The following is a 25,794-nucleotide window of genomic DNA, read 5'->3' as shown; positions in this document are numbered from 1 at the left end:
AAAGAAAAAAGTATTTATTGCAGATCGATACTGATACCAACAATCAGAAGAAACAGTCAAGAAACATTTTACAACATAAAACCGGATGAGTTGACACAGCATGATATATAAATTACATTCAAGGCTTTTGTATAACTTTTACAGCCTTCTCAACCTATTTCTCTGCTGGTTCTGTTTCTGAGAACTCTTCTGGTTCGTGGTCGACGTTATAAACAAATTTCTTAGTGACAATCAAGAACACAATAAGATTGAGAACACTCAACACACCAAGAAATGCATAGAAGTAATCTAAACGAGACGCATTTAAGTTATTCAATATCCATCCTTTGTGGTGATTCTTCTTTGTGACATCAGCCACAGTTTTCAGAAGAAAACTACTGAGGAACTGTCCAATTCCCAGACTAGTTGTGTAATATGATGTTCCAATGCTTTTCATGCTTTCTGGTGCTTGATCATAAAAGAATTCAATGTCTGCAACGAGAAAAAAAGCGTCCGATATCCCATCAAAAGAAACTGCGGTAAGTAACACGAAAATAGATAGAGGAACTATCTCACTTTTACCCGTGATGTTGTTATCTCTTGCCGCATTCAGTCTTTTCCTTTCGGTTAAGGATGCAGTAATCATGCAAATAATGTGTATCACTATGCCAATTCCCATTCTCTGCAGTATTGTTATCCCTCTAGGATTTTTGGTGTAGCGACGAACTAAAGGCACGAAATAACGGTCGTAGACTACTATGCTAATCAACATTGAGAGTGTAATGAATGCAGCAAGACTTGCTGGAGGAATGTCGAAATTTGGACCCATACTCCTCTGTAAAGTGGCGCCTTGCTTCACAAAAAGTGTATTCGTCTGGGCCAACACAGCGCATGGGATAAAAGTCACAATCAGAATAGGTATCATTTTTACCATTTGTTTTGTTTCTTCCACTTGTGTCACCGAACAAAGTCTCCATGGGCCAGTTAAACGACCGGTCTTCACAGCAGCCTTGCCAAGTGCCCTGTTATATTAGTAGGCACAATAAAATGCTAGTAAGTCAAAAAAATATCTGGAGGAGATTTTATCTTTTACATGCTATTGTGTATGTTCTGTTCATAGTATGAAAAACTGACCTCAGTGATGGGGTGTGGTCAATTCTGAACTTCCGAGCACTGGTGTATTCATCGGGACTCAACTCGTGAAGATTTTTCGGTTCATCAGGTAAGAACTTTGCGTTTTCGCAAAGCAGCAACGAGAACCATAGCCATATGAGTGAAAGGACTTCCTGACAGGATCTTGTGTCTGTAAAAAGGGGTTCCAACTAAGAAGACTAAAACTGAAATGGCTAATCCAAGTGTAGGAAGGCCATAGCCGAGGGACCAACCAACATTATCTTGAACGTAGACGACAACCGTGTTTGCAAAAAGTGTTCCAATGAATATGGTAAACATCCACCAATTAAAGAAGGATAACTTTTGGAGCTTCTCTTTGGGTTCATAACGGTCGAATTGTTCAGCACCCAGTGTTGATATGTTAGGCTTGGTTCCACCATTTCCTATTGCAATTATGTAAAGTGCGGTATAAAAGATGGCGAGTTGAAACGAGGAAGCTCGGGCATCACAGTCCTGCGCGAGTACCCCATTTCCACATAACGGTGGCTTCAATGCGGGTAATGAAACTGATAAAGTTAATAAACACATTCCCTGTTCAAGAACAAGATGTTCTTTTTTTTGGTACAAACAAGAACAAGATGTTAATTGCTGATGAAATTATGAACAATATTTGCCAAAAAAAAATAAAATTGAAAGAGAATTTGGCGAAAATATTATGGTGAGCTTGTTGCATGTAAACTTGAGGGAAATATTTGTTGGGTGCAATAATCAAAAACAAAGAAAAATCAAATAAGCAAAAGTTATTGATACTTAGCTCCTTTATAATGGAAGTGATTGCTTTGACGAAACGAACAAGCTCCCCGTATCTCCGCAACAACAACAAGGCAAAACTTTGGAAAATAGAGTGAGTCACGTGTTCAACACGCTGTCCTTAAGACATTAGCGCCCGGCTACACTCAAGAGTGATGCTATAGCCCTCACAAGACGGATATCTCCAGGATAAAACTCCCTAATACACCTACTACTAGCATATGTAGTAGATGCTCAACTTGAGCTTGGCAACTCCGAAAAAAACCGTTAAGGAAAATCGCGAATGCTTAAAAACCGATATAAAATATTTTTCCTTAGGGGTCCCTCTAAAATATAGAGCAACCCCTTTCCATAGATTTTACAAAAGTAGTGAATTTCTTTATATAATTGACAAATACAACTTAAGAAGAAAAACTCCCCGATGTGGGACTAAAAGGTTTATATAGTTTCTTAAAACTACTAAAAATTGGAAACTCCACGATGTGGGACTAAAAAGTTTCATTCACAAAATAAAACAATAAATTATAATTTTTTATTAAAACTTTAAAAAATTATTCTTTTATTAATTGTTTTCCAACAATCCCCCACATGAATGAAAACTCAATAAAACATGAAAACACAGATAGATCTTGGTAAATAAACATCCCAACCTCACGATCCAAACAGACTGATCGTGCAAGTGTTGAAATCATACTAGTCATTTCTACGTCCTCTCCCTCACACAAAAGTGTGTTGACCCCAGGGTCATACTATGGATTGCATAAATCATAATAGTATTGAGAGCTTTCATCTTTAGTTCTCACATGGTGAGACTATAGGTATCTTTCACCAAAGTGAAAAAGCATGAACTAGTGAACCCTTAGTGACCTTTAGGTCCTAAGTTCCAGTAATACCAAAACCATCAAAATGAAAATCACATAAAAAACGCCGGAAATACCATTTTAGGCAGAGGTGTCCATGAGGTCTTGAACCTTTGCTTAGTGAGATATTACCAGAATTACTTGCTAGAGACAGTGAACTATGTCTTGAAGAACTGCTAGCATTTGATGTAATTCGTGATAACAACCACGGGTGATATCTCCAAGATTGCTGCCAAGCTCGTGCCGTTTTGTCCGTTTTGGCCCTGGACGTATCCTGTTTCTCAGAATGCTCTAGAGAATCAGCTCATATTCTCACAGGAAGCGACCCACTTCCTCATTCAGATAGGTGAGTTTCCATAAAGAGTGTTACTTCGCTACACCCCACTTCAATCTTAAATTGAAACTATAGAACTCATTAAGACTTATTAAAAAGTCATCCTCCACATGCAGTCACACTATCACGTCTACACCATAGGGAAGGGACAGAGAATGAAAATCTCTGATAGTGTTTACCTTTACCCACCACAAATTAGTTGTCTCATTCGAAACCTTGATCATGGGATCTCCAGTCAGCAAGGTTGAGTATCCTTCATGGCAAGTTTAATATATGAGCTTAAGCCCCAACCCCCTCGATGCATTTTTAACTATCTCTTTGTACAAACCTTTCGTCAAAGATTGCGCGATATTCTCCTTGGACTTTATCCAATCAATGGAAATAACGCCGATTGAGATTAGTTATTTCTTAGCTTTAACTATTATAGCTTGGCTAACACAATGTATAGATATAGCTGGCACAGGCCTATGCCAAAGAGGAATGTCTTCTAAAAATCATTAGGCACTCGGCCCCCTCTCATGCTTTATCTAACGCAATACTCTCAGATTCCATAATGAATTGAGCGATATGTTTGTTTGGAAATCTTCCAACAACAAACCCACATGTTAGAGTGAAACCATATCCACTCGTAGACTTAGACTCCTCTGAGTCAACTATCCAGTTTGCATCATAAAGTCCCAAGGACAACAAGATACCTTTCATAAATCAAAAGAGTATTTTAGGTACCATAATACTCTACTCAGTGCATCTGAATTCTCTTGCTCTGGACTACAATTATATCCACTTAACTTACTCACAATATAGGCAATGTCTGGACTCTTACAGTTCATTAAATTCATCAGACATCCTATAACTTTTGAGTATTCAAGTTAAGATACTCCACTACCCTTATTTTTCTTGAGACTACAAGAATAATCGTACGAAGTACAAGCAGGTTTACAATCAGACTGATTGTATCTCTTAAGCACAACTCAACATAATGAGAACGACTAAGACTTATAAATGTTTGATTATCTTCTAATCCTCATCCCTAAGATTACATCAAAAGGGCCCAAGTCTTTCAAGTCAATGTTCTCATTCAGTGCATGTTTTTAGTGGAATTGATCACATCTATGTTTGTATCAAGCATATCATCAACATACAAGCATACAATTACACAGACATCCTTAACAAGTTACTTGTAGACATACTTGTCAGATTCATTAATTTAAATCCACTATCCATTATCACATGATTAAATTTTCCATGTCACTGTTTACGTGCTTATTTGAAAACCATACAAAGATTTTTCAAATTACAAACTTTGTATTCACAACCTTTCACTACAAAGTCTTCAGGTTGATCTATGTAAATTTCTTTACCTAATTCACGGTTTTAGAAAAAGCTGTCTTAACATCCATCTGATGTATCTCTACGTTCTTTATGGCAGCAATAACAATTAGTATCTCAACGGAAGTAATTTCCGTCACAATTGAATTAGAATCAAGGAAATCTACACCTTCTTTTAGTTTATAGCCTTTAGCTACCAACTTAGCTTAATATTTTTCCACAGTTTCATCTACCTATCGTTTCCTCTTAAAGACTCATTTACATCCCATGGTCTTACAACCTGGAGGTAAACTAGCAAGCTCCCAAGTCTGGTTCCAACGGACTGAGTCCATTTCACTAAATGAAGCTTCTTACCAGAATGGGGTTTCAGTAGATATTAAGGCTTCTTTACAAGTCTGTGGCTCAGACTAAGCTAGGCATGTTATGAAGTCGGTTTCATAAGAAGTCTCAAGTCTAATTATTTTACTTCTCTTAGGCTCAACATCAACTTCATCTTCCTTTAAAATAAGTTCTGACTATTTGAAGATAAATCTAGGGGATCAACAACACATCTCTAATGAGGTACAGGTTTAGAATAAACATGTTCAAAGAACTCAGCATCCCTAGATTCCGTAATAATATTCACACCAATGTCAGAAAAAATCAGAACACACAACCAAAAATCTATTTGTAGAAGTATACTCAATATACCCTATACGAAAACACAATCAACATTTTTGGTTTCAATCTAGTTCTTTTAGGAAGAGGAATTACAATCTTAGTCAAACGCCCCCACACTTTGACACATTCATAAGAAGGTCATCTACCGTTCCATAAACCATATGGAGTTTCATCTGATTCTTAAAAGGGTACTTTATTCAGGATATACTAGTTAAGAGGACTGCCTCCCCCCACAAGGCCGCAGGTAATCCTGAACTAATCAACATGGAAATTATCATCTCCTTAAGGATACGGTTGTTATGTTCAAGGCTTCTAATTGGTTTCCAACTTCAAGTTTATACATCTTAAGGCTTCTAAGGCGTCATCCTTATCCTAAGCAAGTATACAAGATAGTACCGTACTCGTACAATCATCTACGGAAGTTATAACCATCTTTTACCACAGTGGTTTTGGGTTGAACTCATGTCAACTAGGCCTAACTGAATTAATTCTAAAGGCTTAGAATTACTCTGAACATTTGTGCTAAAAGATTTTATAGCATATTTTGATTCTTCACAGATTTCACTTTTGTGTTCAAAATCCAAACTAAATTTGGGTACGAAGCCTATGCTAGCCAGTTAAGCATTGACTTATAAGTTTACGGTTCCAAGTCTACCACGTAAAACAATCAATCACACAAAGATATCACAAGAATCAACTACGTTCACATCATCAGTTTTTCCGTTAAGCTTATATAGACCCAAAGTCCTATAACTCTTGCTTAAAAAATCACTGCCTAGTTACAACAAGTTTTCCAGATTCAATTAAGATCTTAAATATTTTTCCATCTACAACAGAACAAGATACAAGATTTTCGCATATGCTCGGAACATGAAAACTTCATTCAATGTGAGAATATTACAGATATGAGCTTCTGCTCGACCTTTTCCTTTTATGCAACCTCTATTGCATATGAGTTACTCAATAAGAGTTTCTCGACATCCCCTATCCTATGATAGGAGGTGAACAGGTCTCTGTTTCAACAACATTCTTGGTGGCTCCAGAGTCCACCTACTGGTCTCTCACATTGGTTATTAAAATAACTTCCGACATCATGCCACCAAACTCGTTCTAGTTTGTTTCAACTAAATTAGCATTAACTTTCTACTTATTAAGGTTTTTATGTTGTCTACAATTTACTGCCGCGTGGCCAGAATTTTACAAACATAACACTCACCCTTAACTAAAGTAATTCCGGATTCAGGTTTACGAAATATACCTTTATCATGAAGACCATGCTTAGAGTTGCGTTCGATGTTCTCACCTTTGCCATCTTTGGAAGATTTGTTTCCAACCACATGCGGCTATTAGCCATGTCCCTCGGAGATGACACCTTTATTCACAAATCACAATTCCAAATCAGAAAGTAAAATATGAGTTTTGAAGATAACATCTATATATACAAACTTCGTTTGAATCAGCGTTTCAAAAAACTCATGGTTACCCCACAAAAATTAATTTAGTTAACAACAATTTTCTGCTCGTCAGAATTTTTCAGAAACGTTTTTCTGTTTTGTAAAATATCAAAAAATACTTTTACAACCAAAAATTCTGAAATTTTACGCGGGTAACTATCAGGATGTCTACTACGTTGTGTCAAAAGGGTTCATCGAAATTCCTTCTAGATTAAAAGATAAAATTGAAACTCTACAGCTGACCAGAAATTCGTTTTTGTTTTTCACTCCACAATTAACATCCATGATTCACAAACCAATCAATCGTTTTCGATTATTACAAATATAATGTCTTAAGATTGTTGGGTGCAATAATCAAAAACAAAGAAAAATCAAATAAGCAAAAGTTATTGATACTTAGCTCCTTTATAATGGAAGTGATTGCTTTGACGAAACGAACAAGCTCCCCGTATCTCCGCAACAGCAACAAGGCAAAACTTTGGAAAATAGAGTGAGTCACGTGTTCAACACGCTGTCCTTAAGACATTAGCGCCCGGCTACACTCAAGAGTGATGCTATAGCCCTCACAGGACGGATATCTCCAGGATAAAACACCCTAATACACCTACTACTAGCATATGTAGTAGATGCTCAACTTGAGCTTGGCAACTCCGAAAAAAACCGTTAAGGAAAATCGCGAATGCTTAAAAACCGCTATAAAATATTTTTCCTTAGGGGTCCCTCTAAAATATAGAGCAACCCCTTTCCATAGATTTTACAAAAGTAGTGAATTTCTTTATATAATTGACAAATACAACTTAAGAAGAAAAACTCCCCGATGTGGGACTAAAAGGTTTATATAGTTTCTTAAAACTACTAAAAATTGGAAACTCCACGATGTGGGACTAAAAAGTTTCATTCACAAAATTAAACAATAAATTATAATTTTTTATTAAAACTTTAAAAAATTATTCTTTTATTAATTGTTTTCCAACAATATTTACCAGAAAGTAAATGGCAGAAGAGACTACGAATGTCCAGTACCGGCCAAGATAGGTATCTGCAATATAAGCACCGATATGTGTCATCCATGTCGTGCCAATCCAATTGGTCACGTTATTTGATGATTCAACCGTGCCTTCATGCAGTCTAGTCGTTAAGTAAACCACCAAATTCGCAAGAACCCCAAAATACGCCATTCTTTCAAGCAGTTCATAGCCTTTATACAATAGAAACAGTTCAAGTGAGCTAGTTTAGATTTTAGAATCAAATAAATGTGTAAAAGTAAGAATGTTTGTGTAGGCATACAGGATACAGTACCTACGATAAAAGAGCAAGCCTTCCACCTGCCACCCTTTGATCTAAGGATAGGCCGATCCTTGAGATCTACCGTACCATCTTGTGTATAGCCTTCCTTGGACTCCATGCCGCCAATCCATTTCTCTTCTTCCATTATGTTGCCTTCTTCTGGTGTTTCAACAACTTGGAGTTTTGCTGTTGGAAATTTGAACTAATGGTGGCCGGGGATATGTTCACTTATAGTGTACTTGGTTCCATCGATACGCATGAAATTATCGGGAACTCGTTAAGTCAACATAATTTAAATTAGTACTTAATGCACAACATGTAAGAGGGTAGGTACTAGAGGAGGTTACGGAGTATTATTATTGAAAACCATTTTCTTTTCTTTTTTACTGCCACAAGGAAAAAGTTTAATGTGAATTTCTCACAAATTTCTTTGCTAAATTATTGAAAAGAATCATAGGTTGAGTATATACTCATTCAAAGGACTGGATCGTTGAGATGGGTATAGTCTGTATGTGTTATTGTCGATTCAATGGGTGTCATGACCACGAATTTTGGTCTGAATTTCCATTCGCCATCAGCCTCTTGTTGTTCATGACTTCATGTGTCAATTAACATTGACTAGGCAAATATCTGATTTTTGTTTTGGGGCTGCCATTTACCAGCCAATAACACGTGCATTAGTGAGTGCAGCCAACTTGTAACTTTTAAACAAACGGATTTTGGTCTGGATTTCAACTTTGTTGTCGTTGTCATTTCCGTTGAGTCTGCTGTCTTTGGTATTCCAGTACTGTTGGGCATAATTTGAAAACGAGCTAATATGCCCACGACTTTTGCATCAAAAAACAAAACTTATGAAAGTTTCTCGCATCTGTCAAATTCATTAAACTTTTGATGGCATAATTTTATTCAATGACAAGTTGATCGAGGGTTTAGAGCAGCCATAGTTCTGTTTAATCAGTCAATAACTCGTATATAGATCTGACAATCAGCTTGTAATCTCCCTCAGCATTTTATTTCGGTGCTATGAAGAACCAGTCTTTGCAAGAAAAATAAGAAATTCAGCAGCCACAACCTGCAGCCAGGTGTTGATCCCTAACAGCTATATGCATCTATTTTTAAGGATGCGGTCCCCGCATATCCCCACAACCTACGGAGAGTCAGAGATGATTACATAGTATTATCCAAATAAATAATCCCAACTTTTTTTGATAAACTCAGACTAGTATTACTTAAGCAGTTTCAGGCACTGCAAGCCTATGAAACAAAGAGGAAATCCATGGAGAGTAGTCCACATATTTCTCTAGATGAAGTTTGTCCTTCCTAACTTTGTTAGCTACACTATCAGCTAAATTATTGAAATCTCTCTTTACATGAGAGATTTTACAAACTTTGAAAGTAGAAATAAGAGATTTAATGTCTTTAATCAAATGGTTATTCTCCCATCTTTGGAGAAAATAGACCGCACAACCACTTCTGCGTCTGCCATGAGTTGGACTTCAGAGATGTTAAGAGACTTGATCCAACTAAGAGCCTCCAGGATAGCCATGCATTTTGCAGCTTCTGAGTCGATTACTCCGTCTGCATACGATCCCTTAACTCCATCAAAGGTACCTCCAGAAGACAATAGCACCATGCCAGCGCCAGAAGTGAGTGTCAGATAGTCAAAAGAAGCATATACAAAAATCTTTGTAATATGATCTAAGTTCACAGGTTTATCAGGAAGGACTGGCTGGACAGGCATGTTATTCTTGGCTTCAAGAGAGAAATTATGAAGATGGAGATTAATTCTAAAAACAGTAGAAAGAGGGTTTAAAAGTTTTTGTTGAAAGACATGTTCACATCTTTCCTTCCATATATCCCAACTTGCAATATTAAATTTCGTGAGTAATTGGATCACCGATGCTTCTAAGAGCATCTCCAGTGCTAATGGTGGAGGTGATCCTATGTGGAGGTCTAAATATCACATTTTCTATGGAGGTCATTCACATATGGACAAAACAAATAAAGTTAACACCTTTCCACCCAAAAAATCATCTCTAATTCTCAAGGTTTTATCTAGATGATGTGGACTTAGACCCAAGGTCATGGAGAAGGTCTTATATAGACTTTTTCTTCCACCCCACGTAATCATGTCACAATTTTCAAGGACCTTAACCCTTGCATTGGAGATAGAATTTTGGTAGAAGAAGTCTTAAATCTTAAGGTGACATGGTTTTTTATGACCTCCACCCCTTGCATTGGAGATGCTCTAAGTTCCAAGGTAGAAAATAGGTACTTGACAATGAGAGACGGGCTAGGGCTAGAAACCCACACGGCCACACCAAACAACTCCAACAAAAAACCGGTGAAACGGTTTGAATGGCATTTTTTTAAGGCTTATTTGATCACGTAAATAGGATCCTCAAACTAATTTTAAATTAAGTTTGATTTACAATCACATAAATACCAATTTCAAGGCAGTCATAACTCTTATAGAAATCTGACAATTGACGATTCACCAAATTGGTTTTGGCATTATTTGTTTTCGTTTGAAGAACCAGTCTTTACAGAAAAAGAGAAAATCGCCACAACCTGCAGCCAGGTATTGATGTCATTAACTGCTATTTGCATATACGATTTAAGGATCCGGTCCCGTATATCAACAAAAGTCTTCACATCGGATCCCCACAACCTGCACAGGCAGAGATGGTAGAATACTTGATTATAGAGTATTACGTGAATTCTAATCAGTTAAATTTGAAGAGCACTATGAAATCAACCAAGAAAATAATATGTTCTTGGTGTGCAAAGTAGCAAAGTTAAAAGGATGCCCTCCTATCAGACAGGAAAGACTAAAACTTACTTCATACGCTTCTAATGTTGAAATGTATAGGACACACTTAACGTTACAAAAACTATGCAGAGGGTCTAGAGGGCCTTCATTCCCCATGAAAAATTTCTCAGCCTAGAGACGAACAACTAGAAAGATCCAAAAACTCTATCAAATTGGACTTCTTTTGTTATCAGTTAATTATGAATCATATTTAGCTATAAAAAGCGTGTTCAGGTTGAGCTATAATACTTTACCAACAGCCGACACCTGCTGTGTTCGCACCTACTTTATCCGCATCATGATCATCATGCACTGCTGTGGCAACCTCAACACCAACCCCCTCTACAAAACACGTCAGAGTTTAGACTACATTAACAGGCGATAAAAATAGGTTCCAGAAGAATATAGGTAGCGGTTGTACTTACCTAAAGCAGCTTTGAAGATCTCCGTGTCAGGCTTTTCATATCCTACTTCTGAAGATATGATAGTGGCATCAAACCTTAAAAAAATTTAGGGGGAAAAAATCACTTCTTTAAGCAATTAAAAATGTAACGTCATCATATGGCGTACATGGTAATTCAATTTTAGTGATTTCGCGAATTTCAACCACGAGGCAGTAGCAGTGATGTTCAAGCTGAAAATCTTATTTACAGGATAATTACATGAAAAAGCTTCTGCAATTTAACAACAGTTGCAAATGCAAGCAGATTCTATGATAACATTTATTTTATTTGAAGTAAAAGACAAAACTGAAGTAGGACGATATACAAGAGTAGTTGAAACACAGCTTACATATCTAATGGCAACTGCAAGATGAAACTTAGCTTATATAAAGACAACTCTCTTTATTGATGTTTAGAAAATCTCTCAAAACTAAACACAAGCTCTAATCTTGCTCATATGATCAACCACAACTTTGGTGATCATATATATATATAGAACTATGAATTCCTTTTCCTAGTCCTATTACCTTATTACATGTCTTTTCTTTTCTTAAAACTTAGCTAGCTCCTAATTCTTAGAACTTCATGTATTTCCTATTCTTATCCTAACCAACTTGTTAGTGATTTCTATATTGAAGATTAACCAACATCCTCCCCGTTAAGCTTCAACCTTACCCGTGACATATCTTGTACTCCAATCAATTAAGTCATTTCTTCAAACTTGATCCGAGCTAATGCCTTTGTCAATATATCTGCTTTCTGCTCAGTTCCTGATATGTGTTCAACGTTGATGATCTCTTTCTCGATACATTCTCGTATGAAATGATACCTTTTGCGAATGTGTTTCGTCTTCCCATGAAACACTGGATTTTTAGTGAGTGCAACTGCAGACTTATTATCAATCTTGATGAGAACTTTTTCAGGTTCTCTTCCTTTGATTTCACCCAACAGTTCTTGAAGCCATATTGATTGTTTAGCTGCTTCTGTTGCGGCCATAAACTCAGCTTCACAGGATGAGAGGGCTACAGTGTCTTGCTTCTGTGAACACCATGTAATAGGTGCTTCTCCTAGATAAAATATATGACCAGTTGTACTTTTTCCATCATCTTGGTCAATATTATGACTGTTGTCACTATACCCAACAATTCCTTTTGATCCTCCTCGACCATACTTCAATCCACAGCTGATTGTTCCTCTTAGATATCTCAATATCTGCTTTATTACATCACCACGAGACTTGCATGGACTCTGCATATAACGGCTTGCTACTCCCACAGAGAAAGCCAAGTCTGGTATTGTGTGTAACAAGTATCTAAGGCATCCAACATTTCTTCTATAACTCGTTGGATCAATCTCAGCTTCTTCTTGTGCCTTTGAAACTTTAAGTCCAAACTCCATTGGTATCTTAGTTGGATTACAAGTTTCATGTCCTGCTTCTTTCAGAATTCTCCTTGCATAAGCTTCTTGTTTAATCTGAATCCCATCTACTCCTTGATGGACTTCTATGCTAAGGTAATAAGTGAGTTTTCCGAGGTCTGACATCTCAAACTTTGATGAAATTTCTCTCTTGAACTCATTGATCACCTTAAGGGAGTTGCCAGTCAAAAATAGATCATCTACATAGACTGCAATCACAAGAAGCGTTCCCTTTTCTTCTCTTCTGTATACTGATGTTTCTTTAGAGCACTTAACAAATCTGATTTCTCTTAAGATTTGATCTAACTTTGTATTCCAGGATCGAGGAGCTTGTCTTAGACCATATATAGCTTTTGATAACTTATAAACCTTATGCTCTTGTCCTTTTACTTCAAAACCTTCTGGTTGTTCAACATACACATCTTCTCGCAATTCACCATGTAAGAATGTTGTCTTAACGTCTAAGTGGTGAATTTCCCATGAGTTTGATGCTGCTTCTGCTATTAAGAGACGAATTGTCTCTAGTCTAGCAACTGGTGCGAAAACTTCATCAAAGTCTATGCCTGATTCTTGAACGTATCCCTTAGCTACAAGTCTTGCCTTATATTTGTTGACAGTACCATCAGCATTCCGTTTTATTTTGAAGATCCACTTAAGACCAATCACTTTTACCCCATCTGGCTTATCAACTAGAAACCAAGTCTTGTTTCTGTTGATTGAAATAATTTCTTCTCTACATGCTTGTGTCCATTTAGTCGAGACCTTTGCTTCCTGAAAATTCCTTGGTTCATCATTAACAGAAAGTAGCATAATCTCACATTCTTCTGCAGCTCGAAGAACATAATCCTCCAGATATTGTGGCTTTTGTATCTGTCTTGTTGATTTTCGCAGTGGAATGGGTTGAGTTATTTCATCGATCTTCTTTTCTTCTTCTTCTTCTACTTCTTCGTTATTCTCAGTGTTTTCATTATTCTCTTCTTCTTCTTGATTAACATCATTGTTTCCATTGGTATTGATGATTATGGGTCCTTCGCCTTCATCAATTACTTGACCCCATCTCATGTGAAACATTCCTGGATCCCTGCTTGGTCCATCATTAGTTTCTTTCCATTTCCAGTTTGCTTTTTCATCGAATACCACATCTCGACTCACTATCACTCTTTTCGTTGTTGGATTGAATAATCTGTAAGCTTTGGATCCAGGCTCAATTCCTAGATGCACAAGAGTCTGAGATCGATCATCCAGTTTCTTAAGAGTTGCAGAATCAACTTTTGCGTATGCTTTGCAACTAAACACTCTTAAATGATCTATGTTTGGTTTTCTCTTTCGCAAACTTTCATATGGAGTCATGTCTTTCAGGGCTTTCGTAGGTATCCTGTTTATTAGGTATGTGGAGTGTTGTACAGCTTCTCCCCATAGATAATTAGGTACCTGCATAGCCTTTACAGAACTTCTTGTCATCTCCATTAGAGTCCTGTTTCTCCTCTCCACCACTCCGTTTTGTTGTGGTGTATATGGTGTAATAGGACCACATAAATCAGCATGAAGAAACTCTAATGGCTTTGAGGCTCTGAATGTTGTTGCTTTTGGAAAACTTTGACGCGTTTGTTTCCCAACTAAACATGATTCACATATCCTTGATTCATCGTTTATCTGTGGTAGCCCTCGAACTATCTTGTTTTGAGACATTGCCTTTAAAGTTCTAAAGCTTATGTGTCCTAACCTTGCGTGCCACTTCCATGTCTGATCTTCCAATCTCATATTCAGACACAATGGCCTTCCAATCATGAGACTTATCTTGTAGAGTCTATTCTGTGAGCGTGAGACTCTAACTAAAAGTCTTCCACTTGGGTCATGAACTGTTAGATAATCTTGTCGCATTCTAACATCACATCCAAATTCTGTAGATTGTCCTAAACTTAGAATGTTGCTTTGTAAGTTTGGGATGAAGTAGATGTTTGTGACAAGCTTCTGTTCTCCGGTCTTGCTCTGAAATAGAATTGATCCTTTCCCTTCAATTTCTACAGAAGATCCATCTCCAAACTTCAGTTGTCCTTTGATTTTCTCATTGAGTTCAGAAAAGTAGTGTCTCTTACCAGTCATGTGATTGCTGGCTCCATTATCTAAATACCAGATTCCTTCTTCTCCATCCTTTGATTCGTAGTTCTTTGGTATTAGTTTCCCTTCGTTTAAGAATACAACTTCGTGCATGAAAAGAGTTGTATCTGCTTCCCTTGTTTCATTCTTGTTTGTTTCTTCCATCTTTTGTATTCTTTCAGGGCATACAGAGGAGAAGTGTCCTGGTTTATCACATCTGTAACAAATAATGTTTGATCTATCCTTCTTTTCTTTCCCTTGGTTTTGATCATTCTGACTTGTTGTTCTATCTTGTGAGTTAAACCTTTCTCCCCTTCCTCGGCCTCTGTTTCCTCTACCACCTCTTCCACGACCTCTTCCTCTTGTCGCAGAGTTTTGTTGGTAAGAGTTTGTGTACAAGAGTTTTCCTTGAGTTTCTCCATTGTTTTCTTCATCAAGGATTCTTTCTTCATATGCTTTCAATCTTCCAATTATATCTTCATAGCTAGTCTTCTTTAAATCTAAGACTTGTTCGAGAGAAGCTATGATATGAATATACTTGGATCTTGGTAAACTATTGAGAAACTTCTTTACCAGTTTATCTTCATCAATGGATTGTCCAAGTGACGCAGCTTTTGAGGCTATCTCTGATAGCTTTCCTGCAAAGCTATCAATAGTATCAGTGTCTTTCATCTTCACTCTTTCAAATTCAGACATTAAGGTTTGCAGACGGGCTTCTTTAACTCGATTAGCTCTAAGATTACGTGCCTTTATTGCATCCCAAATTTTCTTTGAAGTTTCCGGTTCACCAACTTGTAGAACAAGACATTCTGGTATTGCTTGAAAGAGTAATCCAATGGCAACATTGTTTTTGTCTGGGTCCAATGTATCAGGATCAATTGTTTCCCAAACTTTGTAGATTTTCATCAGTACCTTCATTCTCATGGCCCATACTGTGTAGTTTGTGGCGTTGAGGATTGGAACTTGTATTGATGGTGGCGTGAACTGTTTTGCACCCACAATGGTGGTTTCGTTTTCCATGGTTCAGAAACAAGCTCTGATACCAATTAATGGAAACTGCAAGATGAAACTTAGCTTATATAAAGACAACTCTCTTTATTGATGTTTAGAAAATCTCTCAAAACTAAACACAAGCTCTAATCTTGCTCATATGATCAACCACAACTTTGGTGATCATATATATATAGAACTATGAATTCATTTTCCTAGTCCTATTACCTTATTACATGTCTTTCCTTTTCTTAGAACTTAGCTAGCTCCTAATTCTTAGAACTTCATGTATTTCCTATTCTTATCCTAACCAACTTGTTAGTGATTTCTATATTGAAGATTAACCAACAATATCTGCAACATTTAGGTCCTTCAACAGCTTCCTTAGACGGGTATCGAAATTTGACACGACCCCAGTTTAACTGCAATACTGGATATCTCATTTAGTTAGTGACGAGGATTACTGAGGATCCAGTATTACAAAAGCTCATAGGAACTTGAGTACCTACAAAAGAAAGAAAATACTTGATACATATTACCTCCATCATCTTTAAGAAGGCGCAGTGTTTCATAAGCTCATGCAGGGAGATTCTATGCATCACCCTTTGCAAAATATTGCTCCAAAGAAATCATTAAGACATCAGTACAAAAGGATGTAGCTTTTAGGAGATTAGAAATCGATTTAATCCTACACAAACCTCGATCAAGGCTCTTCAAAGAAAAGATAGTATCATAATATTTTTCCAAGGGATTAATCCCATTTACTACTAGTAAAGGTAAAGGAACATGACCTCGTATACTTCTTCAAAGTAGTCATTATTGTCAAAACCTGTTGCTTCAGAAACAACAAGTCTCCAAAATGGCCTCCCATCACCCTACCAAGACCAAATTAAGACAATAAGAACCGGAGCAAGATGGCTTTTTACACCTACTTAGTTGGAAACTCAGCATACTTTAGTTCTTTTTCATGTAAACTGAAAAAATGGAAAATGTACACTGCTAGCAGAAGACTAAAACACTTACAACAAGTTATGGGGTGATTATTGGCTCGACAATATAAGCAGAACACCCACAACAAGTTCAGGACTTGCAGACCCAATCTCAAGCATGTTCGATGTTCTGTTAAGAAAACCTATGTACAACAAGTACTGACCATAAAGCATTACATACTGAATAAATCGGGAATCTCATTATTTTTATGTTCTTCTTGTCAGGACTCAGAATCACAAAACTATACAAAATAAGAGACAAAATTAACTGTTGTAGATTAACTATTTATTTAGGGTGTTCTTTTATATACCCCTAGAAATACTAATGATACCCCTTTATCTACATACCCCCAACATTTATTTACCTACCCCATCAACTCTTCTAAATTTACATACCCCCGGGAGAAACATACACTGATAAACACAAACTTATCTTCTCCTTTATCTAAGAAATTGGTGAAGTTATTGAGTTGTTCTTTTTCTCATTGTCTTCATAGATCGGGAGAGAAGAACCTACTGAAAAAGCCTAATTATTTTAACCTTAAAGATTTCCTTCAACCCCCAAAACAACAACAAAATGAACCCTAAAACAACTATCGTCATTCGTCTGTAAAAATTGCTCTTGAACTTGGATTATCAAATTATTGTCGTTTGCTAAAGAAATCCTAAGTTTCGGCTTGGATTGATTTCCAGAAATAATTGCTTATGAACTGACGTGGACTTAGGGATTCTTTTTGAGAATAGATCATTATAGGTTCTGGCAAAATTGCCGCAATGGCATATATGGTTTGAGTGCCAAATTACTTATCATACGTATGAACAAACTGAATGTATAGATGGGATTAATGCGTAACCAATAGAGCTACTCAATCTCTAAGTGTAGCCAAAGGTGCTATGAAACCAATAAAATAATCTTTGTTCTTCTAATCACGTATATATATATATATGTCAAGCTTGAATCAAACTACAAAACTGCATAGATCAGAAGAACAATATTTTCCCATTTCTGTGAGTTGCTTCTTCAACAAGGGAGCTCTTTCAAGGGACACAAGTGTTTGCAATAAAATACAAAAAAAAAAACTCGCGAAAAGTGATATTGAGATTAATACAAAAAGGAGTATCCGTATCAAAAAAATCCATTAATTCAACGATTTTCATGTTAATTAAATTGTAACTAACATAACTAACTAATGGGGTACCATTAGTATTTTTGGGGGTATATAAAGGAACACCCTTTGTTTATTAGATACAATTGACCAAGATTTAGGAAAACTAAGTTTTAAATGGCCGCCACCAGTGTTTTAAAAAACGTTTTGATGCGCGCTTTTCAGCGCTTCACTAAAAAAACGTTCCAATACGTCCGCATTAATACTAGGTTATATTTTCTAGAGAAAAAAAGGAATATTCTGGAGAAAACCAGGGATTTAAATCCCAAAAAAAGTCCCAAAGTTTCCTTCTTAGGTTTTCTGGAGAAAAATCAGGGATTTAAATCCCAAAAATAAGTCCCAACGTTTCCTTCCTAGGTTTTAGTATTAAAAAACCCTAAAAACTACTCAACTCTCTGCAAGCCAACTATTTAGAGACTCCAAAACCAAAGAACAAGTCAGTACGACATAGGCTTAGTTAGCTAGTTTTTGTATTTGTTCTGCTCCCTTCGTCACGGTGGATTATTATGTTACTGCTTATGCTTAATCCACATATTCAATTAAAAATTTTGATTCACTTGAAATGCAAAAAAATTCAGATTTAAAATATATCAGATCACAAATTCACTCTAACATACTAAAGATTTGGGTTTCATCCGATATTGTTGATTCATCTAAATACTGTATCAGGATGCTCACGGGTCAATATTATTGAATCCATACTACGGATCTTATGATGAGTGAACCGCCCAATTATCCTCAACATCTAAATTGTAATGATCAATCAATGAGTAGAGGTGTGATATGTTAGGAATCCTCGGGCCTAACTAACCTCGAAAACCGGATTGCAAGGTTAGGATTGCCCATGGATTATCAAGCATGGGACCTAGGTTGCCCTAGGCGATGTGGTACTACTAAACAAAGAAAAAAGAGCTCTCTCTCCTCTTTCTCTTCTTCTCCTCTTTCCCCTGTTCTTCGGAAAACCCTAGAAAAAACCCTTCTACCATGGCGGCTAATCCCGTTAGAGAGTAAATCTTTGGACATCTCGGAGGCGAAAGTTAGATCAAGGGGTAGGGGTTATGGATCTGAGAAATCTGATGTGAAATACTTTTATTTGATGGCATAACTAGGTTTTTCTAATTTGAGTTTTGTTTCCTGGTTCTTTATCTCTTTATCTTGATCTTTGCTTGTTTTTTTGGTCTTCTTGGCTTCTATGGATGTCTATTTCTCCGTATGTTTCTGGAATCGTCCTATCTAGGGCCTCTATTGCCTATCTGTTGTTGTTTTGCTTGTTTGATAGATTTTTCTGGGGCCTTTGCTGCTGATGTTGGACAGTTTAATCTCTAATTCGGTATTGATTCTTGTTGCTTCTTAAGTTGTGACAATTCTCTCTTCAAATCTTCATATTTTCTTTCTCTTTTTCTCCTTCTTATTTCTTTTTGCTCGTGGTAGGAGTATTTGGGATCTGTAGCTTGGGGTTTGATAAGATGACTTCTAAATCGCTTCACTTAAATTTTGGGTTCTTGAAAAATAGGGTTTTGAACCCATTAGGAAAATGAAAATCCTTGATAATTTTCTTATTGTTTCTTCTTCTCTGATTTTGTCCGGCTTCTTTAGTTTGTTGGGTGCTCTTTCCCTGTCTTGCTCCTTCTCTTCTTCTTCATTTCTTCTGAGATTTTTATGCTTTTTGTTAGTTGACTAAGCTATGTTTGTTTGATTTTGTTGAAAAAGCTCATTTCTCTTGATCTCTTGCTCTTGTTCTGTGGCTCCAAAAGTTAATTTCTTCTGGTTTTTCTATGATTCTCTGTCTTCTTATCCCTTTTGTTTGTCTTTGGCTTGTTCTCTTCAACTTTATCCCTGCTCTTTTCTCCTGCTTTGGGACCTATTTTCTTTCTCTTTATTTTCTTCTCAAATGCTTCATGTTTCTAGGTTTAGTCATGATATCTCAGTAATTAGTTGATTGTTGTTAAAGTCTTTCTCTCCGTTTTATCTTGTCTTGTTGCTCCCATTGCTTTTTTCTTTTCTTCTTGTTTTGAACCTTGTCTCCCTTCTGTCTCTGTTTTCTTATTAAGATTTTAGACCGTACTATGATTTTAAGTTTTGCTTATGTGTTGGGGGGTTTGTTATGCCTGAAAATAATAGTTAGAATGAAGAAATAAATCTCAATCTCCAACCCTAGCCCCAATGATATGACTAAGCCCCCAGGTAAGTCCATCCTTAATACCCTTGACACCACTCATTTCATTTTTGTGTTCTACGGTTTTTTCTTTTTTCTAATCTTTTCTGTCCAAGTTTAGGAATCAAGTGCCTGGACAGAGTTACAAGTTGGTTTGGCTATTCAGGGGCCTTTTTCATCCTCTTTTCTTTTGTTTTTTTCATTTATATTGTGAAGTTCTTCCTCTTTGTATATGATGTATGTCATTCAGGTTCACTAGCTCCTACAATTTTATAGTATCCGTTGATTTCATTAGTTCTCTAAACAATAAGCTATTAACTGTTTCTAGTTTTGCTCCGTAGTTTTGCTCTTTCCCTTTGTTTGTGAAGTTACTTGCAATTTTACCCTCAACTTGTTGATACTTGAGAATAGACTAAGCATTTTTCATCATATACAGTTTCATCTGCCTTTTAGTGATAGGATTTTTATGAGATTAATTTTATGTTGGTGTTAATCTTATCTGTTAGTTCGTTCTATTTATTAGCCTCTCTTTTTAACATGTATGGTGTCTGTGTAATGTTAGCGTGCAATTTAACCTCCATGTGTGTTTCTTCTTGGAATAGGAAATGTAAGACTCCTGTGAAACAACATGATGCTGAAATCAATACTGGCTATGTTCGACATGGTTGCATTTTTTCGAAGATGCTGTCGTCACCAACAAAATCTTCGATTGTGGAAAAGGCTATACCGTCATCCTCAATCACTAAGAAGAGATCTCTTTCCTGTACAAGCCGCAGTGACACTTTTATCATACTAGTTCGTGATAGAAGGGCTCAGGAATCCATCTTGATAGTTTTATCTCGAGCAATGATGCTCAATTTTCACACCTTGCTTGTGGATACTTACACACTGCCAGTATTAGAAGACTACTCATTGGGTACCGATGGAGAAAGCATGTTTCCTAGCCTCCTGAAGAATTATAAAGGCTTTGGTTGTCTCTGCATTTTTAGTTCTAGGACCTTTTTTAGGACTTATCGCGTTGTGCTCTTTTCCTTCGTCGAGGTTTTATCCCTTTGGTTTTGGATTTTCTTCGTCAAGGTTCTTAAAGAGGCAACAAATGCGTGTCTAACACCTTTTGGTGGTTTTATCATTTACTTTATACTGTCTGTTTTTTATTTTTGTTGCAATTCCTTTAATTTGTACATTTCTTCTCGTATACCATTCTTATTAGATGGTTATACTCTTGTTGTAATTTTGACTCCTTCGGAGCTTTAGTTTTCTTCATGCAATGCCTAATTTACAAAAAAATAAAAAATACAGAGAAAATATTTTTATGTACCGAATCTTGTGCTTTCAATATATTTGTTTAAGAGAAATAAACCAACAACGGTTTTCTCTGCAAAAAGCCCTCTAATAGAAAAAGCCGGAATGTGCACCCCGGTTTTAGAGGGGTGCACAAAGTTGGACTCCTTAATTAACTAGTTCGTTTATTTGTTCCGTTTATCATGGATTATTATATTGGTTTTTGGTTTTGTGTTAGTCAGTTTCATATAGATATTAAGTATTTTTTTTCTTAATTTTCTGAAGCTGCGCTTCAATAACGTATTGAAGCTACACTTTACGCTTTACTAGGTTAGCGTATCGCTTTAAGTTAACGTATTTTAAAACACTGGCCGCCACAACCACCAGTTTCAACTGCCACACCATTCCAGAACCAGTTGCTGCCCAGATCTAACCCCAATTCCCTTACCAACACCAAATCCATGCCCACCAGCAAGGCCTACACTTGCTCCAGCTCCACCACCTTCAAGCCACCACCAGCACCAAACCCTCGCATATCCTGATCCTCCTTCGCTCCTCCTCCCCCATCCCAACACTTACACCAAGTCCACCTCCTTCACATCCTCCATCCTCCAACACCATATCCGCGACAATGGCCCGATCACCACCAGACCCACCAGCATTTCCTACACCAACCCCATCTCCAAACTTCAACATTGCCTGACATACCACCACCAATATCACCTCTAATACTCCAGCTTCAAATCCTTTAAATACTTTTTGGATCCAGTTCCTTAATCAATATAAGGGTTCTTTATGGTTTCTCAAAAGAAATTCATGTTATTAAAATATGCCAAGCATTGCAAAAGTTTAAATGGAATAACATTGATAGGCTATGACTATATGATACTATCAACTGTCTAGTATTTTGACTCAGATACACACATATCTTCATACCTACAAATAGCAATAGCTATTGCAATCTCTCCATTATATTGTTACCATAAGCATCATCAGTAAGCACATACATTGGTTCAAAACCAGAATACACAAGACAGAAGATAATAAATCACCTCATAACGAAGCTTCTTAGGCCATGGAGCTGCAAAAGCTCTTCTAAATCCATATTTTATCTCAGTAGCATTCACATTTAAACCTGACATACATCAGTACAAAAAATAACCAGATCAAACACATAATACAAAAACAGAAGAAAAATTCTGTAACACATTTTTTTACTCACCGTGTTTCCTCCCGATATCAGCATATGTTTCTTCAACAGGCTTTGCCAACTGCAATAAGGTTCCTCCGGCATCCAATAACAAAGCATCATAAGCTCTCTTCCCTTCCCCGCCTCCAGATGTAAAGGGAAACATAGTTCACATACAATAATCCAAATCAAATTTTGCTCACATAGTCACATTTAGGGAAAAGATTATCAAATTACCTGTATGAATTGCCATTGATGACCTTACGTTAAGTGTTTGAATCTTGGAATTGAAAGTATTTACTCCTCTGTCTCTAAAGAAAGCTCCAGCTGAGCATCTACTCAAGCAAGCTTCTATGGCTCTGCCAAAATTAAGCGAAGAAAACTAGAGAAATGTGTAAGATGATACATAAGCACCCAAAACATTGTATATTGCCAAATTTACCCTTAACTAATTGAGAACCAGTTGTACCGTTTTTCTGATTGGTGTATAGATTTCATTACCAAAGTTGTACCGTTTTTTTTCCTGATAAATACTTGGGAGTCTTCCTTGCTCAAGGTAAAATGAAATCTATACATATTTGGCATTTGGTCGATCATAAGCACCTTAGACTAGGGGTGTAAATTTTACCCGGCAGCCCGAGGCCCAGTACCGTCCGTCCTGCCCCATGACTGTCCATGGGTGACCGTGGCCTTTACGGGTTAGCCCGACCTAGCCCATTTAAATAAGAGGGCGGGCACAGGCCACAATTCAAATTTTCTTGCCCGGCCCAATACCCTCCTTCTTATCCCGTCAATGCTACCCGCCATGTTAGCCCGCCAGTGTTATCCATTTACCTAGCCTAAGTGACTGTTCTCATTTGTTTTATCCTAGAATATACTTGGTACATATACTTAATACAGTCAACCCTCATAGTTTTCATATGTATTTCTTAACTTTTATTCCATTGGAGTCTAATTTTGTTAACCATATAGAGAAAATATTAAGTAAAATCTAAGGAAGTTTCCTTTTCTGAGGATTCAATTCAGGAAAAATTATAGGAAGTTTGGTTTATCTTATTCCCATCTCAATTCTCGTATTTGATTATTAATTTTAAGTAAAACTTGTGTATTATTACTACTTTCTTTTTATTTTTAACAATATATATGTATAATATATATATATATTTGTTTGTAATATTCAAGGCCCTCCCGGCCCTACCCGCCCGAGCCCAAATTACAAAACAGGCTTGGGTAGGCCATGGGTACTAACTGTAGATAAATAACCCTGCCCGCCCGGCCCTTTTAATTTCATGGATAAGAAATGTTCCGGCCCGCCCTATACCGTCCCATTTAATAAATAGGTCGGGCTTCCCGGCCCGGCCCAATTTACACCCCTACCTTAGACTAGCTTCTTGGAGTGGCAAGATTTTAAACTTTCAAGCAAGACTCGCTTTGGTAAATCATGTTCTGAGTTTTTTTTTTTTGAAGCATAATCATGTTCTGAGTAGCATTCCTATTTATAATCTATCCATCTACAAATGGCCTAGAAAAGTTCTAGAAGCTTATGAAAAAATCATCAGGAACTATTTATGGTCCGGCAATATTGAGGAAAGAAAATGTATTATTTTAAAGTGGGACAATGTTTGTACTTCTAAAGAAGAAGGAGGTCTTGGTATCAGAAAACTAGAAGATGTGAACAAGGCTCTTTTAATGAAATTACTGTGAAAAATTCTTAACTGTCATGATGAATGAGATAATTTCTTTCTGGCTAAGTATATGGATAAAAAATGGAAATTGGATTACCTATTATAGGAAATCCTCTGTGTGGAATGTCATTAAATGGGTTCTTCCAGAATTCATTGAAAATACTAGATGGATAGTTGGTAATGGTGCAAAAGTCTCCCTGTGGAATGACAAATGGATTTTTGATGAACCAATATGCAAGCTATTTCCTAATCATCCTTATATTGCTTTGCATCCTCACTTGAAAGTCCAAGATTTAATTGTTGATAATAGTTGGTGTTTTCATGAAGACTTTCTTCAATTCTTCAATGTTGATCAATTACCTGTTCTGAAAGAAGGTGAAGATTTACTTATCTGGTGTAACAATCATTTCGGGGTTTTCACTGTTTCTGATGCTATCAATAAAATTAGAATTCACCAGCCTAAATTGCACTGGTATAAAAAAATCTGGAATTCTGCAGTACTCCCTTCAACATCTGCTAATGTTTGGAAGATTGCTAGAAATGTTTGTGCAACAGAAGGCAATCTGAGGAAAAAGGGTTTTCAATTTGCTTCAAGATGTTACATTTGTCATGATGGAGAAGATAATATAGAGCATATACTGTGGAAATGTGATTTCAGTACCAGCTTGTGGAATTGGCTTTCAGGTATCTTTTTATCTCACAAACCAAATTCTTTTGAGAATGTTTTGAAAATGCATAAAAATTCTAATCTTGTGATTAAAGAACTATGGATTATCAGTTCTTATACTGCTATGGTTGAATTATGGTTCTTAAGAAATGCAATATACTATGATGATGAAAAGCCTGTGTTAAAAAAAATACAATTAAGAATTGCTAGAATAGTCCATGATTGTGAAGTTAGACTGAAAGGTGTTATGTGGGGAACTGAATCTTACAATTCTTTAACATCCAAGTCAGAAAAATGAGAAGAACAAGAATTATTGAAATCTTTTTCTATCTGCCAAATGAGAATGAATTGTTGATATGTTGTGATGGGGCTTCTAGAGGCAATCCAGGCAATGCAGGCTATGGCTTTGTGGTAAGGAATCATGCTGGAGCATTCATTTTTGCAGAATCTGGGGGCTTGGGGATTACTACTAATTATGTAGCAGAATTCATTTCTTGTATCAAGGCTTTAGAATGGGCAGTTGAGCATCTCTCTTAAAAGTTAATTCTGCAAACTGATTCTAGTATGTGCGCAAAAGCTTTACAGCAAAAGAAAATCCCTTGGTTTCTGCTGGCTAGATGTCAAAGAATTATGGCTAGTATTCAATCAGTTACTTTCAAACATGCATGCAGAGAAATCAATTTTTCAGCTGATCACTTTGCTAAGAAGGGAACACATTTGCAGAAGGGGCAGATCTTAAGTTTCAATGAAAAGCCAATAAAATTGTTAAGGCTTGAATTCCCAGGGCAACCTTATTACAGATTTGTTTAGCTTATGCTCTTTTCTTCCTTAGCTTTAGTTCTGTTTCCAGTTTTTTAGCTTTTTATTTGGGCTGTAATTTTAACTCTATTATTTTCTAATAAAACTGTTTCTTTCTCTTACAAAAAATTAAAAAATGTTGAAGGTAAGATGTTGGAGAAAACTGAACCATAGACGGTTCACGAATGAATGATCAAAACATCTGGTTCAGTTTTCTACAACTCCTACTTAAAACTTCAAAATTTTCTCTGGTTTGCTAATCTTGATGCTTGCTGGAACA

At 36.6% G+C, this 25,794-nt stretch overlaps 1 protein-coding gene and 2 pseudogenes across 1 annotated transcript; 1 reads left to right on the top strand and 2 right to left on the bottom strand.

The window, feature by feature from the left end:
- Nucleotides 1-88: 88 nt before the first annotated feature.
- On the bottom strand, nt 89-7,962 carry LOC113281659 (annotated as a pseudogene).
- Nucleotides 7,963-10,276: 2,314 nt separating this feature from the next.
- Nucleotides 10,277-22,734, bottom strand: LOC113281660 (annotated as a pseudogene).
- A 1,353-nt stretch (nt 22,735-24,087) lies between these two features.
- On the top strand, nt 24,088-25,014 carry LOC113279095. The gene has a single exon (XM_026527804.1). The coding sequence runs from the start codon at nt 24,088-24,090 to the stop codon at nt 25,012-25,014; it is 927 nt and encodes a 308-aa protein (XP_026383589.1).
- The last annotated feature ends 780 nt before the right edge of the window (nt 25,015-25,794 follow it).

Source organism: Papaver somniferum, chromosome 5 (genome assembly GCF_003573695.1).
Source record: "Papaver somniferum cultivar HN1 chromosome 5, ASM357369v1, whole genome shotgun sequence".
Classification (NCBI taxonomy): domain Eukaryota; kingdom Viridiplantae; phylum Streptophyta; class Magnoliopsida; order Ranunculales; family Papaveraceae; genus Papaver; species Papaver somniferum.
The sequence above is the reverse complement of the archived record's forward strand: the minus strand, read 5'-3'. Positions and strand labels throughout refer to the sequence as shown.